The 18,566-nt window shown below is 36.1% G+C and overlaps 1 protein-coding gene across 1 annotated transcript; it reads right to left on the bottom strand.

The window, feature by feature from the left end:
• Positions 1 to 3,668: 3,668 nt before the first annotated feature.
• On the bottom strand, positions 3,669 to 17,856 carry LOC118803584 (class I histocompatibility antigen, F10 alpha chain-like). The gene is made up of 11 exons (XM_036564064.1): positions 17,686 to 17,856; positions 14,019 to 14,291; positions 13,633 to 13,920; positions 12,729 to 13,013; positions 11,991 to 12,098; positions 9,339 to 9,608; positions 7,516 to 7,782; positions 6,471 to 6,494; positions 6,297 to 6,362; positions 5,916 to 6,079; positions 3,669 to 4,851 (listed from the first exon to the last, which is right to left on the bottom strand). Exons 1-10 carry the CDS (start codon positions 17,744 to 17,746, stop codon positions 5,922 to 5,924), a joined length of 1,800 nt encoding a protein of 599 aa, XP_036419957.1. The 5' UTR covers positions 17,747 to 17,856; the 3' UTR covers positions 3,669 to 4,851; positions 5,916 to 5,921.
• Positions 17,857 to 18,566: the final 710 nt, after the last annotated feature.

Genomic DNA, 18,566 nt, shown 5'->3' with positions numbered 1-18,566 from the left:
GCACTAATCACCGTATCAGAAAATGTTAGCCTAGCCTAAAAATAATTAGAATATTTAATAGCCTAAATCACCTTATTAGAAAGTACCAGCATTAAAAAAATAATTGAGATATTCTAATAGCCTAAATCACCTGACCAGGAATGTTACCATCATTAAAAAAATTATATATATTTTAATAGCCTACATCATCTTATATAGAACGGTTACCATCATAAAAGAAGAGCAATGAAATTCTGATAGCCACACCACCTTATCCGAAACACATACACACCAAAATACAAGAACTTTCTGGGCTGCACAACTTTTTGTTGGCATACACACACATGAACCAGTACATAAGATGCACAGCTGTATACTGTTACCAAAAACCTAACGACAACAGAAATATGAAATCAGACATCTGTACTGTAAGCAAGGAAACGAAGCAAGTTGACGAGGCTGTAAGGACTCCGTGTTCTCAAATGGCTTCTGTGTGCCTGACAAACTGTGCTCCTTGTCCAAAATGTCCTCCCGAGCACTTTGGGCTCTACATAGTTTGTCTATACATAACACAGTAGCTAGGAGCTCTTATGATAGCCTAACCACCTTATTAGAAAATGTACAGCATTAAAAAATATTTAGAAGATTCTAATAGCCCTAATCACCTTATCAGAGAAATGTTACCAGCATAAAAATTAATTAGAATATTTTAATAGCCTAAATCACCTTATTAGAAATGTTACCAGCATAAAAAAATAATTAGAATATTCTATACGCCTACTCACCTGACAGGAATGTTAGCCATGCATTATATATATATTGTTAATAGCTACATCAGCTATAGAAAATGTTACCATCATTAAAAGCATATCCATGATATTCTGATAGCCCAAACCACCTATCAGAAACACATACACACCAAAAATAACAAGACTTGTCTGGTCTGCACAACTTTTGGTTGGCTACACACACATACAGACATAAGAATGCACAGCTGTATACTGTTACCAAAAACCTAAAGACAACAGAAATATGAATTGCAGACATCTGTAATGTAAGCAAGTAAACGAAAGCAAAGTTGACGAGCTGTAAGGACTTCCGGTTCTCAAATGTGGCTTCTGTGGTGCCTGACACTGTGCTCTTTGTCGAAATGTTCTACGTAGCGCATGTTTCGCGACAGAGCTCTACATAACACTGTAGATGGATGTTTGATAGCCTAAACCACTTTATCAGAAAATGTTACCATCACTAAAAACAATAATTATGATATTTTCATAGTCTACACCACGTTATGCAGAAAATGTTACATCACTAAACCAATAATATGATATTTCATAGTCTAAACCACTTATATCAGAAAATGTTACCATCACTAAAAAATAATTATGATATTTCATAGTCTAACCACTTATCAGAAATGTTACCATCACTAAAAAACTAATTATGATATTTTCATAGTCTAAACCACGTTATCAGCAAATGTTACCATCACGAAAACAATAATTATGATATTTCATAGTCTAACCACTTTATCGAGAAAATGTACCATCACTAAAAACCATATTATGATATTTGTTCATAGTCTAAACTCACTCTTATCAGAAATGTTACCATTATTAAAACACTAATTATGATATTTCATAGTCTACCACTTTATCAGAATTTTAAATGTTACCTATCACTACCAAAAAATAATATGATACTTTTCATAGTCTAAACCACTTTATCAGAAAATGTTACATCACTAAAACAATAATTATGATATTTTATAGGCTAAACCACGTTATCAGAAAATGTTACCATATATTAAAAACAATATTATGATATTTCATAGTCTAAACCACGTTTATCAGAAATGTACCATCACTAAAAACAATAATTATGATATTTTTATAGGCTAACCACTGTATCAGAAAATGGTACCATTAGTAAAACATACTTATGAGATTTCATAGTCTAAAACCACTTTATCAGAAACTGTTACCAGCACTAAAAACAAGAATTATGATATGTTTATAAGCTAACTTCTCAGAATGTTTCCGATTATTAAAAAAATATTATATATTGCATAGGCTAACCACTTTATCAGAAATGTTAGCCATCACTAAAAACACTAATTATGATATTTTTATAGGCTAAACCACTTTAGCAGCAAAAATGTTACATATTAAAAAAATAATTCTGATATGTTCATAGTCTAAACCACTTATCAGCAAAAATGTTACCAGCATAAAAAATATTATATGTCATAGTCTAAACCACTTTATCAGAAAATGTTACCATCACTAAAAACAATAATTTGATATTTCATAGTCTAAACACACTTTATAACAGAAAATGTTACCATCACTGAAAAACCAATGATATTTTGATAGCCTCAATTACCTTATCAGAAACTGTTACCATCAATAAAACAATACGTAGGACATTTATCAGAAGGTCAGTAGTAATATTAAGCTGGACAGCACATAAACTGACACAGACGTGATGTAACCTAAAGCTGAAATAACATTAAAAACACAGGTTACTGTAAACTACAGTAATGGTGTGCGCATGCTCAGTAGGACCGCTCGATTGGGAACTGTTGTAACATGGCCTCCTATGGCGTACATTTTATAGCTGTTCTACGCAGAACAGATTTCTGGGTAGGACAAAACTCAAAGCTCAAACACAGTTTATCTAATACACGCGTTAAACTTTAACCACGACCATAAACAAAAGATAATGAAGCTGTTAAGCAGCTACTGTGTCACTGATAACACAAAAAGCTGAATAAATTCATAAATGTGTCGGAGTTCGGGTTGCTGGTCTGGGGCAACGTTTCCACCGCACTTCCGCTTAACATTCCGTTATACTTGTTTATGTGCTGGGATGCTGAATTCAAGGTAAACAAGCAGTAATATTCTCTTTTTAAAGCCCTGAAAGTGTATTTAAGGTTACAGTAGCGTTTACTCTGCGGACTGAATTGTTGGTAATCAGTATTTTTTTTACTTTCGTTTTCGCCGATGGCGCAGCAAGACACAGTCCGCCGAAAAAACGGACGACTCACCTCCGAGAGTGGAAACAAACCCTCCACACAGTAAAACAGCGCAGATTAGCGTGGACACCCCCATCGTCGCCTTAGACGATCACAAGAGTCACTTTGACGATCCGTTTGTAGAGAAAAGTCGATATTTTTGTCGCTCTCCGACGCGCCGATCCCCTCCGTTGAAGAAGACAAAGCTTGTAAAGAAACCTTGCGCGAATGGACCAATAGAAAAAAGGCTTTTCTCGACGTCACTCGTTGCTGAGTAGATTAAGTGCTACAGTTTTTCCCGCCCGTTTCCTGGAAAAACCCTTGCGCACTTTGATTGGCTAGTAGGATCACGCTTCCCGTGGTAGGATTGGCGAGAGGTCCGTGCTCAACAGCGGTCCACCAATCAGAACACGAGTGCAGAGAACTAAATAATGCCGCTCGTTGCGTCACTTGTTGCTAGGCCGATGCTGCGGTTTGAGGTTAGAGCTTGAGCTGAAACCTGGCCGGGGGGAAGAAATGAGTCAGAAAAGAAGACTGAAAACACTCACCTTCCACATTTACAGGGCCAAAAACAACAGAGCAAAAGACAAACTGTTAAGTCTTACATATATTCATAGGTCACATTAAATTTTTCAACAGAGCCGTTTAATAAAAATAAGATCCAACACAACAATTTCCAAGTTTTGTTAAATTCAGTGTGCATATATTTGTTTATTGTACATAAACCATAAACAGGTGTATATGAATAATGTATGAATGATATAGGTTTAAAAAAATATATTAAATAAGATATCCGCTTTATTGCATAAAGTACCTTTTTTTGATCACAGTTCACTATTCTACAAAAGTCTTAAATGATAGCTTACAGTTTTAGCCCCCTTCAGACTGTGCTTTAAGTTTAATCACTCACCTTGGTGTACAGTACTGTATGGAAAAAATCAAAAACACACCATGTCAGATGTAATTTAATTAAAAGTAGAAACATGAAAGAAAATAGGTCTGTGTAGCCCTCTATATGCATCCCTGCTGAAAAGGACCAGAACCAATTGGTTTTGCTTTCTAATTGGAATTGGCCTAATGGCTTCCAAAAGAGACCACCAGTGTTGTTGTTTTTGTTTTTTGGAGAATACCTTTAGCTCTCATTAGGAAATCAAATGCACTTAGAATCAGCCACGGGTCACCTGATAAACCATTAGGATCCTTTAAACTGTGATATCAACTCGCTGAAAAAGCCAAAACACATTACAAAACCATCATAAACCAACAAAAACACAATGGTTTCTAAGGATTTTTTTCATAAGGATGTTCTTAAAAACATTAAAATCAGTACACTTAACCGTAAAAGTGAGCTAATAAAGAAATATATATTTTACCATATGTTGAAAGAACAATGTATGAGGCTGTTATTTGATGCTTCTGAGCTGCCAGACTGTCTACTTTTATCATTATCAGATGTGTAATACAGTGTTTTTAAAATGTGAAGGATTTCTGTCAAAGGGTGCATATCACACATTTTTCATGTGTTGTATTTTTTTCCTGGGCTGTTTTTGCAGTTTAGTTTCTGTGTATGGATTGTATGTACTGGGAACACTACATTTTGAGACTTTAACAACATTTATGTTAAAGTTGTTTCAAATTGAACAGTTGCTAATTTAAAAAGGCATGAAGAATTCAGTTCCCCATGATATGGGCCCTTCAACATAACAGAACGATGAAAAAGTGCTGACTCAGCGTTGCTGGTGTATAATCCTGGATGATCTGGAGCTCAGTTCCAATGGACAACAAGCTGCTGTCTGATGTCAACTTGCTGTCTGATGTCACACTTATCAAATGAATCATTCTTCCTGAGGAGCTCCCTGTGAAGTATAGTGATTACATCATTGTTATATACACTCCATCCACTTTATTAGAAACACCAGCCATGTACTTTCACTAACTGGCCACTTTATTATAAAAAACCCATCTTGTACTTTCACTCTTATATTCTCAATATCTCTGTAAGATATAATTGTTCAACCAAAATGCATAACCAGAGAAGAACGTCATACTCTATTAGTCAAAACTTTGAACTTGCATGCTTAAAATGATTTTTTTCCATGATATTCCATGCTATAGATGGTATAAACATCTCTATAATAAATTAAATTATATATATTATATTTTCATTGTGTTATATAAATAATGTAAATTTTAATGAACAGCCACCAAAGCAAGAGGATTTGAGTCTGAAGAACAAGTTAAAAGAGCAATTAAGAAGTAATCTGTTGAAATCATACTCCACACAGTCCCTCCTCCTCCCTGTTTACTTACCAGTGTAGATGAAATGTTGTGAGTTCAGCATCAAACTTCATCGCTTTACTCGCCAAGAGATGCACTCTCCAGTGGTGGAAAGCAGCACCAATGCTAACTCTTGTTTTGCTTCTATTTATGTCACGGCTATTTCTTTATCCTCTCATATTAGACTAATGACTACAGTAATTAGCTATCACCTCTTAAGGCACAATGTGGTATTAGCCGGGGCTAGCTGGTTTGCACGCTAACTTTAGTAGATATCTCTGTAACACGGCACATAGACGTCTTTGACATTTTAGTTAGTTTTGGAATGTTTTACATTAAAATCTTTCAAACTGTGCCTTTAATTAGCTGAAAATCAAGAACTTATTTTAATTTAAAGAAAATGTTTGTTTTTTTACGTTGGATCATGCTTATCTGTAACTGTTTTATGGGGTAAAAACATCAATTATGAAAATGTGGTTTCCAGTAAGTGGTAAATGTACTCAAACTTTTGACTGGCAGTGTATAAACATTCCTGTCCAATCCACCCACTCTGCCCCTTTCAGAAACTATTCAACAGTTTCATGTATATCTACTGTATGTTTCTAATTTCAGCCACATGATTTCACATTTACAGACTACTTACAATCTTCTATCCTGAAGGAGTTTGAACAGACAGCAGTGCTTGCTCTTCATCTGCTGGTTGATCATTTGCCTCTCTGTTAGGATCATTGGGCGTTCCCTCCATCAAAGAGGTGGTTTCATCAACGTTATCCACACTACCATGTGGTGACCCACTGCTTCTAGAACCTGAAAAGCAAGTTAATTCTCTGAGTATCTCAAATAAAGATCAAATGTCCTCAAAGCTCTGCTGTGTAAAGACTCTGTAGGATCCTCCAAAATTCACACTCTGATACTCTTACAGTGTGTTTTCTCAAAGACACTACAGATATTTACCAACGATAAACAATGAATCACCATTAAAAGCTAAAACTGATCTCAGACATTCATCCAGGAGAAACATTACCAGAGTCAGATGAAGCATCAGAGTTAGCTGATACGTTTTCAGTGCTGCTCTTATTTGATCCCCTTCCTGAAACAGACACAGTCAGGCCACATCACAGCTGAGTTACAGTGGACACTCATTAATTAATTACAAATATCACTCATATTAAATGGTTTTAATATTGAATATTATTACCTGAGTCAGTGTCAGAACCACCAGCTGTAGAGACAAATAAAATAAAACATGCATTAAAATGGAGAAAGTAGAAAAAACACAGAAAATAATGAGAGCTACATTTCTCAAACAGTGTAAATGCAACTCACTAATTTCTTTATTATTGCATTGCCTTTCAGAAACAATTTTGAGATTCAGTTAATTTAAATTATTTTAAGGCTTAAGCCTTCAAATATAAGCTGTTGCTTCAAAATTGTTTAAAACTTTTGGCTTTGATTGTATAAAATCAGGGGTCTCATTTAATAAAACGTCTTTAGAACATGTACTGGCATTCATCAATTCCTACACTGATCTGCTGACACGCTCATTTACATAAAGATACTCCCCAAATAGCCATACACAGCAAACCTAAACTCCCTTTAAAATCCCCAGTTGCCTTTGAAGCAACTGAGAAGCTGAACTGAAACGTTGTGTCTAAAAATTTGGTTCTCACATGTAAAAATACAACTTGCCATTTAACATGTAAGAAGTATGACATATGAATATGACATGATTATTATAATTGCAAGTGATTATTTATTTAATTCATCTACATAATTAATTGATACTTATAAAAAAAAACACTGAGAAAAGAGAGAGTTTAGCAAACACATAAGAAAGAAAATAAGCTCAACATGCCATATCATTATCCATTTGAAGGCAAAAAAAGTTTTTGAACTGGTATTTTCTAATTCTATGGGTTTATTTTACACTATTTTCTAAGCAGGTTTTGTCTGAATAATGAATTAACCATTGTCTTTCCCAAATCTATTGTGAAAGCAGTTGCTGCTTTACTAAAGCTACTCCTTACATTTATGCATTGCTGCTGTTACAGCCATGGTCTGATGCACTGAGCTGAAAGGGCGAGCTGACCACAAGTTCAAATCATGAGTTCGTGTTGCACTCTAAGGGTAGTCTAAGGGTATTCTGGATATGTGATGTTTAAAAATGCAGTGGACAAGCAATCCTTCAATAACCTTTAATATCTCAGCTGAAAAATTTGCAATGTTTTCGTATTAATACTCACCAGGAGTTGCCAGAACAGTTGCTGGTTCACTCTGTGTATTGCCTTTTTCTGCAACCACAGAGATGCTGTACGAACAACCAGATTCCAGATGGTCAATTTCAATACAGTCTTCTTTAGATGAGACCTCAATCTGATTTAATCCATTTGTCTGACTCGGTGAAACCCTGACAATGTATCTGTCAATCTTTCCCTTTGCTTTCTCCCACTTGATCATAACAGATGTTGGGGTGGTCTTCACAACTTTGAGGTTTGTGGGCTCAGAGATCACTGAAAAGGAAATACATGTAATTGCAGTTATAGTTGCTATTGAGAAGTTGGAGACAGAGGAAAATGTTTGATAAGAAAAGAGGATAAATTTATATTTATTGTACTGCCTTGATTTTTAGCTGCACATATCCAGCTAACTGAGAAGTCCTGCTGTGTAAAAAATTGGCAGTAATAATATATGAGTTACAGTAATCTCAGTTTTGACTGTCAACAAAAATTATAATCTTTGGCAGAGACATGATTTCTACTGGTTTACAAAGATAAAAACGTGATGAAAATGAAACAAGCAATTCCCTCAGCATAAAGATCTCGCAGAAATATGACAATCAAAATGCCACAGATACGTAAGTGGAGTTTAGTTTTTCATTTTATGTGAAAGTTTCTCCATACAGTTAAGCAGTTAAAAACAGCAATAGCCACCACCATGTTTGTGTCATATACAGAATCCTACTGGGAAAGATTAGTCACTGTACACTTAGCAGTATAATGCTGCACTAAATAGCTTTAGCATTAGCTCATCTGCAGGGGGCGGTACCAATCACTCAAAGCTTCCTCATCCAACCTGACAAACTGCTGTGTTATAACATCTACTGGCTGAAAGATTCATTAATATTAACATGGTTTAGCGTTAAAATTTGTTTTACTTTAAACTGGCTTTTTTATTTATATTATCTAAATTTTTATTTATTTAAATGATCTCAACCATCAGATGTATGTCATTGAGAATTTGGTAAATCTGGTTTATATTTGAGTATTTATTTTAATGTTCTCCTCTTTGTGCTGCTGGACTTTAGCTGCTGTGGATGTTCTGGACTCCAAGCACTCTGTTGCACTTTGCATGTTCTGTTTCTGCCACAGTGCTAATAGTTCCTAAACTTGACCACCAGCCTTCATTGATTTTATAGATTTATATATGAATAAATAGATTCATATATAAATAGACCATTTCTATTGGTACGTTCATCTTGAAATTTCAACACATTGTAAAAGACAGTTTGCATTTTTAAACTGTTTAAAATTGACAAAAATGAAAGTGAAAGTTTTGCTGCCTGACAGCAACAATATTTATACAGTCTTATGCAAAAGTCTGGGTGCCCCAGTCAAATGACATGTGTTAACATGTGTTTTTTAGTTTTTTTGGACTTAGTGTAAATAAATTAAAACATCCCCTACAGAGACATAATTCTGCAAACATTTTCGCTTCTTATTTGTTGAATTAAAAAATGTCACCTGTGCAAAAGTTGCGGCACATTTAACATTTTGCAAACACAAAAAATACCATAGTAACCATTTGGCAACACCCTAGCAGCCATCTGGAAACTGCTTAAGCTGCACAATCACTCTGCATTTTCTTCAGGAAATGCACATTTCAAGTTTTTAAAAGAATTCCTACAGTTATCATTTTGATACAGTTCCCCTAAAATTAGATTTGTCTTGGAATCCAGTAGTGAATCTCCATAGTGTCCAGCAAGCTGTTGAAACAAGGCTGTAACTGCCGTCTTCACCATCAGTCCTACCTGTAATGTCTCAAAAGAAAAATGGAGGTCAATACTTACTAGTAGTCGCCTCCACAGTTGCTGGTCGGCTCCGTGATGTGCCTCTTTCTGCAAACACAGAGATGTCGTACAAACAACCAGGTTCCAGATGATCAATCAGGGCAGAGTTTTTCCCAGACGGCACCTCGAGCTCCTGACTTAAAACTGATCCACTTGTCTCACTCGGTGAAGCCGATATAATGTATCTGTCAATCTTCCCCAGTGGTTTCTTCCATTGGACCTCAAAAGATTTTGGGGTGGTCTCCACAATTCTGAGGTTTTTGGGTCCAGCTGAGAAAGACAGTGTACATGCAGTTATAGTTGCTGTTGAAATGATGGATAGAGGGGAAAGGTCAGTAACAGAGAATGTCTGTGGTGAATAGTACTAGGAAATAGTGGTGGTGAATAGTACGAGGCTTTGCTTGTGTGAAATAAGATGTGCTAATCACATTATCTTATGTTGTTAATCTAGATCAATCACATTTGTCTTATTTGCTCAAAGAGAAATTTGTTTCTGTTTAAAGGCAGTGCATTTTGTTATAGCTATATGAAAGTGCAAAACATGTACATGTATTTACTATTTTCAATAATTCAATAAGATTATTTTTGCAGTGTGGACCGAAGTTTTCTATAAAAAAGAATATGAAAATCATGAGATTTTCAGAGTGAACACAATTTAGAGTATATATATATATACACACACACACATATGGTAGTAATCTATCTCTTTTGTTCATACAGCTCATGGAGATCTCGATAGTTTGATAATTAGATAGCATAGTCGGCTGAAGGCGCTGAAGGTTTGGCTTTGAAGCCATTTAAAGGTTGTATTTGAACAAATGGCCCAATTGTGGATTCCTTCAAATCAACATACAGTGCTCTGAAGCTGGGTTTCAGTCTGAACTACTACAGATGGACTGAAGGGTCAAACTAGGAAAATACAATTTGTGGCATTAATAAATTACTGCATCAACTTTGACAGCCCTAGTTTGTACATGTGATGCTTAGAACTATGAAAAAAACAGTGATGTTCATCATCTGGATGTCCTGCATCATGCTGTAAAAAGGATTTAAAAAGGACTGAAAATTATAATTTTTTATTTAATAAATAGAACATGAGAAGAACTGTACCATCACAACCACACCACCATTTGGTTGCAGATCATCACAGTCTTAATGTAACTTGTGATAACACACAACATTGAGTGTTATTGCTTTTAAGCAAATGTTTTACAAACCAAATAAATATTATTTCACTGTATTTTCTGTTATAGATAGCACAGTAAAGTGCCGAAGTGCAGAAGTCCAATATAAAATCTTATATTGGACTTCTGCTAAATATTCAACTTTCTCTCCTCAATTTCTCATGAAACAAATATTGAAAAATGATCTGAGAAGACAGAAAACAATCTACAATGTTTCAGAAAGGCAGACGCTTTAGTCATTAACAGAACATCTAAACAGTTCAAAACGCAGTAAAGAGAATGGCCTCCTTTAAGTCAACTACAAAGCCCAGTTAAGAGACGCCACTCTGTTTATTACAAGTGAGATTTTGCCCTCTTTTAGCAAAATACATGAGAAATAAAACTTATGAAGACAGTACATACTTTTTAGATGGTCCCTTAATGACTAACACACCAGTTATCCGCATTTCTCAAGGCCCCCCTGTAGCTACTCCTCTGCCTAGTAGATCTTGTACTTTGTGAATAAAAATATAAAGCTGATAAAATACAGAAAAATAATGATTTTATTTCTATTCTTTCAGCCAAACCAGATGTTTATGCATTTTCAAAGAAATCTACAATTAATTCGGGCAAGCTGACCCTGACCTGCATTTTTAAACTGTTTAAAATTGACAAAAATGAAAGTGAAAGTTTTGCTGCCTGACAGCAACAATATTTATACAGTCTTATGCAAAAGTCTGGGTGCCCCAGTCAAATGACATGTGTTAACATGTGTTTTTTAGTTTTTTTTGGACTTAGTGTAAATAAATTAAAACATCCCCTACAGAGACATAATTCTGCAAACATTTTCGCTTCTTATTTGTTGAATTAAAAAATTCATTTCCATATGATCATGTTTTGTGGACTTTAACAAGAGATTCTTCTGAAATATATTTTATTGTTTTTGTTGGCTTTTTTAGGAGTGAGACAATGTAGTTTTGATCATTTTTGAATGTTTATTTCATGAGAAATTGAGGAGAGAATGTCTAATATCCAACAAATGTTCAGTGTAAACTGACTTTACTGCCCTGTCACAGACAGACCATGAAACTGTCAGAATCTCAGGTTCAGCTGAGCTTTTTCAGTACTTCAGTATGTGCTAGAGTTACTTCATTGTCGTGTTCAGTCAGTCTGTAAAGTATTTCACAGCCCATTCTGTTCACTTCTGTTTAATTCCAGTATGTTTAGTTCTACTGTCACTACTTTTGTTGTAAAGCAGTCAATACTTAGCAACCAGTGGAAATTGTTAAAAAACATGCTGTTATCACAGATAACGGCAAGTAGAACACTTCTCAGCCAATCAGACTGTGCTGTCAGAACTGACTGTTGTCTAAGTAAGGGTTTTTCTTTGGTCATCTGACATAGAAGTACATTTTTAGAGTCCATATTCTTTCTGCTTTGAACAGAATCTGAATATAATCTCCAGAACATGAACTCAGTTTATACTCACCCTTTCGCATCACAATAAAGATGACGACTCCAACCAGCACAGCCAGCACAATCACACCTACAACTCCTCCAATAGCCAAACCCAGACCACCCTGAGAGGGAGGGCCCTCTGTAGACACATAAATGATGAACAAAAATCTGAGCCACATTTTTTAAATAACAAAAAACAGTTTTTGAAATGAAAGTTTGCAAATGGAGTAAATGAACTGTAGGAACAGCAGATGTAACTCTGAATCTGAAGTATGGCCTCCTCATCTACAATGAATCTGTATAGAGATCTTATACTGATCAACCCGACTGCATTACGCTACTGAAATTAGAGACGTTCCAGATCAGAACGGCTTTATTCCAATGTATGAACGTTGACATATGAACTTTGACCTGGCTGAGAGAACGCTACGCTCAGGGTTTCTTTCTGTCCTAATTCTAGAGAGTCTTTGTCCAAGCCCAACACAAGTTTATTTGAAAAGTTGCTGTATGAGGACATACGTATATTTTCCCCTTATGTAGAATTAGTCCCAATGGTTTAGGAAGGGTTAATGGGGAAATGTGTCATTGTTACCAATATTTCTACATTTATTGATTAAAGTCGGCAATATTTTGCAGTTCTGTGTCATAAGCAGCCTTATACAATTAAAAAAAGGTAATGTCTGGTCTAGTCTCTGTACATCTGCTGTACCATTAAGCAGCTTATACTTATAAATCTGCTAAGAATGCCAAGAATCGTAAATGTAATTACCCCATTTTGTAATTACTGGTTCTGCGAGGGTGATATGATTCACATAACAGTCGTAATCTGCTGTATCATCTTCCTCAATGTCCACACTCTTCCTCAGCTGGTAGGTTCCATCATCATTGGGTCTGACTCCTGAAGATGTTAGTAGGTGTTCAGGCAGTGAAGTGCGAAACTTCCTCACACACAGCTTCACGTCTTTGGGGTAGAAGCCCGTGGCCAGGCAGGTCAGGGTCAGCTTGCCCGAATTAATTGTAGATTTCTTTGAAAATGCATAAACATCTGGTTTGGCTGAAAGGATGGAAATAAAATCATTATTTCTCTGTATTTTATCAGCTTTGTATTTTTATTCACAAAGTACAAGATCTACTAGGCAGAGGCGTAGCTACAGGGGGGCCTTGAGAGGCCTAGACCTTCTCACTTGGATGCCAGACTCTCCCAGATCTCTTTATTGTGCCCTTGTGTCCTTTTCCACTATAAACAAATAAAAAAGCATGTAGGTCTTTTGGCAGTTTGTTGAAGACTGGGAGAGTGAAGCAGAGCCATCAAACCGACGACAAAAAATTTTGTATTGTTTGTCTTTCTGGTGGCTGAAAAGCTCCTCTCCAATTGTTTTTTCAATGCTGAAATGTTATACTGCCTGACTGGAGATTGTGGGAGATTATCTGAGCTGTGCTGTGCTGTTCTCTCTCTCTCTCTCTGGTACAGGGGCTGCCATACAGTAGGCTAGTTGGTAGTTGACCCTAATCCCTCTGGAACATAATGCTCTTACTAACTGCCCCCCCCAAACCTGTACTCAGTTCCTTCCTAAAATGAAACTCTGGCTATGCTACTGGTTCAAGGATCTTTCTTATCCAAACCACAAAATCAAGACTTTAAGTGGTTTGATCAAACATTTTCTGGAACTCACAGTGTTTTCTCAGTGATTCTTTTCCGTACTCCATGAATTTGGTGAGCCAGTCCACACATTCTTTCTCCAGGTAACCCTTGGTGTACTGGTTCAGGATGGGAACATCATCCCATTTCCTTTTGGTTGGCAAAGCTTCTGGAACTGGAGCGATCCACCGCATGTTGTCATCATCAAAAGAGAGGAACTCTGACCCATCGTAGCTGTACTCATCAATGCCTCTCAGAAATCTGTGACTTCCATCTGCTTCCTCGATCTCACAGCCATGTCTCCACTGAAGAACATGAAGGTCTGATGGAAAAACAATGAGAACAAACAAAACAAATACATTTGCTGGCACAACATATGAGGAACCACAGTGGATGGAAAGAACCTGACAGATCACTAACCGGTCTGATTGTGTCTCATTCGGTCCATCAGGATGCCCACGTTGACCTTGAACCACTGCTCTTTGCTCTTGCGAGACTGGGTGCCTTTTTCCCAGTAATCTGGCTGCATCTTCTCCTTCATCCAGTCCTGCTTAGGAACCTTAACCTGTTCCTTACTGTTGTAGTAGTCGATCTCCCGGTCATTGAGCAGACCCAGTGCTGTGAACTCATAGATCCCTGGTAGAGCGACATCTTTGCTGAGGGCGGTGTAAATGTAGTACAGAGAGTGTTGGTCTGGAGGAAGAAAAGAAGAGAACTGCTACTTAGCATCAGCCTTACTGACGAACTCATTAACATTAACCCCAAAAAAACTCTAACATCTATTCACTGAAAGATAACTGGATATATTTAAAGGTATTCAATATAAAGAGCCCTAAAGTAATGATCAAATATTTAGGCACGACCATCAAAATGTGTAAAGATTTCTTCACAAATATTAAAATCTGTTTAACATCTGGGCTCAAGTAGAAAAATCAGCAAAGCACAACAGAGTAGTAAACAAAAGATTAATAAGTATCAAGTTAATGAGCCTTTGCCCTTTTGCTCTCTGACTGTACGAGCGTCTTCCCGGTCAGCATGTGTAATAAATGTGCTTTATAAGGCCTCCGCCATTGTTCGAGATCCATTTAACAAGGCGAGGGTAGAGTTTCACAAGCTTCACCGCTCTTGGGCGCCCCCTGTGGTGCGGTAACTTACTTTTCAGAGCGTAGAAAAAAAACATGAGACTTGCGCTCTCAGACATGAGCAGACCCAGCTTTTAAAATACTATCAAAAACTGTGAACACAGTGATTTTTATTGAATATTTGTCATACTGTGCTGCACTAAATCCAGTTAAATGGGATTAACTTTGCTCTCTATATGAAGATACGTGCTGTTCGTCGGTGTTCTACAAGTGCTAACTATATCCACCATATGTTCAGAAAAGCATACTGTATTGTATTACGATATAATTTATTACGATAATGATATCTATATGATATATATTGTCATATTGCCCAGCCCTATTAGATTATTTCTGGGGATATAAGCGCCAGCCATGTTCAGTAAAGGAAATTAAATGAGAACCTGCCCCCCAAAATGTCTGTGCACAGGCCTGATTCTGACCATCCACTGTGGCTTTAGAGAACCTACTGACCGATTTCTCTATGCTCATGTTTAACTTATGAACTTGGTACCACCAGAAACTGTGCTTTTGTTTAAATGTTTTTGAAAAAGAGGAACAGATTGTGAGATTAATTCAGTAGGCATGGTTTAGTAATTTAATAAGCAAATCTATGCTATTAAAAAAGTTGGCCTTAAATAATACAATATGCTTATTCCAAATAACTTTGGGGTAATCAGGACATGATGTCTTTATGCATTAAGTGTGCAATTTTTTAGGCTTGCACCTTAATTTGTTTTTGAAATATACAGGCTTTGATAAGTGGGAGTGGCCTTAATCCTTCTGTAAACCAAAATGTTAAAAAGCATTTTCCCTAAATAAAAAATCAATACATGAAATAGGAGGTAATCAATCAAACATGGGTTATTTTTAAACTTGTTCCAAATGAATTAGCTCATTCAGAGTAAAAGCCACATTCATGGCATTTTGTTTGTGTTTGTAGCAAAATGTTCCAAAATCTGTTACAACAAGTGAATGAATTTGCACATCAGGCAAAACAGAGCAAAACTCCCAGCACTAAAGAAGCACCCGCAGTGTTAAACTAGCAGCCAGAGCAGTCAGATAAAAAAGCAACACTGTAAGAGTGAAGTCAACACTTTCACTGTGAATTACTACAGTATCAAGCACTCTACTGTCGTCTGCACTATTAGGGGGCAGCAACAGTCACCACTGTTAGTTTAAATAGTGCTGAAAAAGAGGAGGCAAAGAAAAAGACACCAATAACTTCAAAGATTTCACTCAGCATGCAAACTACAGTACATAAAAAAACTAAAGAACATTAAACAGACTATTATATTTGTACGATTTTGTGCACTGGAATAAAAATAAACATGTAAAGTGGATTAAACTCTATATTAGTGAGCAAAACCTTTTGTGCTTCTTGTGGATTAAGACCAGAACTGGGTGATATTACAATATTTATCATTACTGTGATAAATTATATCACAATTCTGTTTACAAGCACTTAGTGAACATCATCGGTTCTTCTAGAGAAACACACAACTGCAGGTTTGATTACGGAAAGAGCATAATGATTATCTGAAATTAGTGCAGTGCAGCACGTGAATAAAAACTATAGTTTCGGACAATGTTTTTGAAAATCTGCCACCACTTCTTCTTTTTTGGCTGTTCCACCTTAACAGATAAACACTGTGACATATTGTGTATAGTAAAATTCTGTGAAATATTGTGGTATTTATATTTTTGTCATATCGTCCACCCCTAATTAAGAATGAAGCCTTGAACATTGCCTTGTTCAGGCTACAGTGTGTTAATGTTTTCTGGAGTGCCAGCAGAGGGCAGACTTGTCTAAGATGTCATTCTGTTGACAGGTCTCATCAGAGGTGTGTCAAGAATGTCACCAAACAGGACTCTAGTTTTCTTTCGTTTTCTCTAACATTGTTTGTGCCACCACAAAAACTTGCAAGTGTTCAGATCATTTTACAACGTTAAATCAGTCACGCTGACAGCCTTTATCTGCCCTTCTCACGCTTTGTTTTCTCAAAGTACAACAAAACTTTCATTATTTTCCCTTTATTTTCCTTTTTTTCTTTTATGCTATATTTTGACTGTTACATTTTTAATTTTCTAATCAATTATTCTGCTTATTTTGATGGTATTAGTTTTATGTATGTTTGCCTTGCATTTTAACTTGTATCACTATTTATGTCCAGCACTGTACTCAACTATTGTTGTATTAAATATGCTTTATAAGTACAATTAACTGTTTACTTACACTAAGTTTACAAGTTACAACTAAAATCCAGCTGGATTTCTGTCAGACTGAATCACCGATGATCACCTATGATCAAGCCCCTAAATCACCTACGGCCAATCTCTCACAAACAGATCAGAGATCAAATCCATTATATAATCCATATAATATCCATTACAATCCATTCTCCCTCAGTAAAACATTAAATAACATTAAAAAAGGAAGACATTCAACCAAGCAGGGTTTATATGTTTAAACAGTCTGTAATAAGTGATAAGTTAGAAGTCCACCCTGTGCGTCACAAGCAGCTGGACTTCGGACCGTCCTAAAACGTTGAGCCACACTTATCAGTTTTATGGTGTGATCTTTGTGTTCTACTGTAGTTTCACACATTTTGTTCTTTTATGTATTAAAATGCTTCAAAACCAGTTAAAACAAGCTGTGTCTTCAGCAGATCTGAAAGAAAGTGAGTGTAATAAACAGCTGAACTCACTGACTGAACTGTATTAACTCCTATTACAGGACTAAACCTAGGACTCAGCCAGAGAACATACAGTGAGAGTGAACTCAACACAGTCAATGTCCATGTTAATTCAGCTTTTAGGGTGAGTTGAACGCTTTAAGAGTGACTTCAACAGTGGAACAGCAGATCAAGAACTGGGGTGTTTTACTGTGTAAAACACTGAGTTACTTTCACTTTCAGAAAAAGTTCAATGTTGAGATTATTGTGCTGAATAAAAGCTGGACTCACCGCTGACCGCTGGCCCAACGACACCGAGCAGCACCAAAGCGCAGAAGGCCACTGGGGCCATTTTGTGTTGATCGTCTCAGAGCTCTTTAAGTCCTCTCAGTCCTCTTACCTGCGACAGTCTGAGAGCAGTGAGGCGGAGACACACACTTAACAGGTGCGGCTCAGAGAAACATAAGCCCTGACCAATCAGAGTATCAGTAACCAGGCAGAGTGAACAAAACAGGGTTTACAAGAAGGAAGTTAAAGCAGTGACAAAAAAACAGCTGCTGTTCGCATAGATGGATCAGTAGCAGAACAGAAACAGGACCTGTCTGTCTCTCTGTCTGTCTGTCTGTCTGATCTGTAAATTTATGTTTCAATACTGTCAAAGACTAAATACAAATACTAAATACATACTAAATACATAATACATAAATGTTCAAAAAGTTATGTTTTTGCTGTTATTTAATAATTAATAATGTTTTAATAATGTAGCTATAAATATTATGGACTAGACACCAAAATGTTTCTGGTGATTTCTTCAATATTTAAGTATTTTGGGAAAAACAAGAAAATATTAAACTTCATTTTGATATTAATTTGAACAGAAGTTTGTTCTGGGTGTTAATTTTATTCGAGCTCATTTTAGAATCATCTACAGCTGTTCATCATTCTGGACACATTTACATATTGATTGATTGAATGATTGATTGGTTGATTGCAGCTTCTTACTAATTGTTTGAAACCTGTAAGGCCTGAGTAGTTAGAAAAGTGTGTTTAAAAAGTGTTTTAAAATGCAGTTTACATTTAGATGTTATAAACAACACACCAAAGGGTATTTTTAGACATTTTATTCAATAGTTTTTCTTTGTGTACAGTAAGAAATTAAGTGATAATTAATA

Source organism: Colossoma macropomum, unplaced genomic scaffold (assembly GCF_904425465.1).
Source record: "Colossoma macropomum unplaced genomic scaffold, Colossoma_macropomum, whole genome shotgun sequence".
NCBI lineage: Eukaryota > Metazoa > Chordata > Actinopteri > Characiformes > Serrasalmidae > Colossoma > Colossoma macropomum.
Note: the sequence above shows the minus strand (reverse complement) of the source record. Positions and strands in the feature narration are given on the sequence as shown.

Excerpts from the sequence above, each read along its gene's own strand:
- LOC118803584 (XM_036564064.1), bottom strand. The coding sequence starts at position 17,746 with ATGGCCCCAGTGGCCTTCTGCGCTTTGGTGCTGCTCGGTGTCGTTGGG. Across the intron at positions 9,609-11,990 it reads CTTTATTGTGATGCGAAAGG|CTGGACCCAAAAACCTCAGA; the intron begins GTGAGTATAAAC and ends TGTCTTTCTCAG. Across the intron at positions 6,080-6,296 it reads TGATGCTTCATCTGACTCTG|GTTCTAGAAGCAGTGGGTCA; the intron begins GTAATGTTTCTC and ends CTTGCTTTTCAG.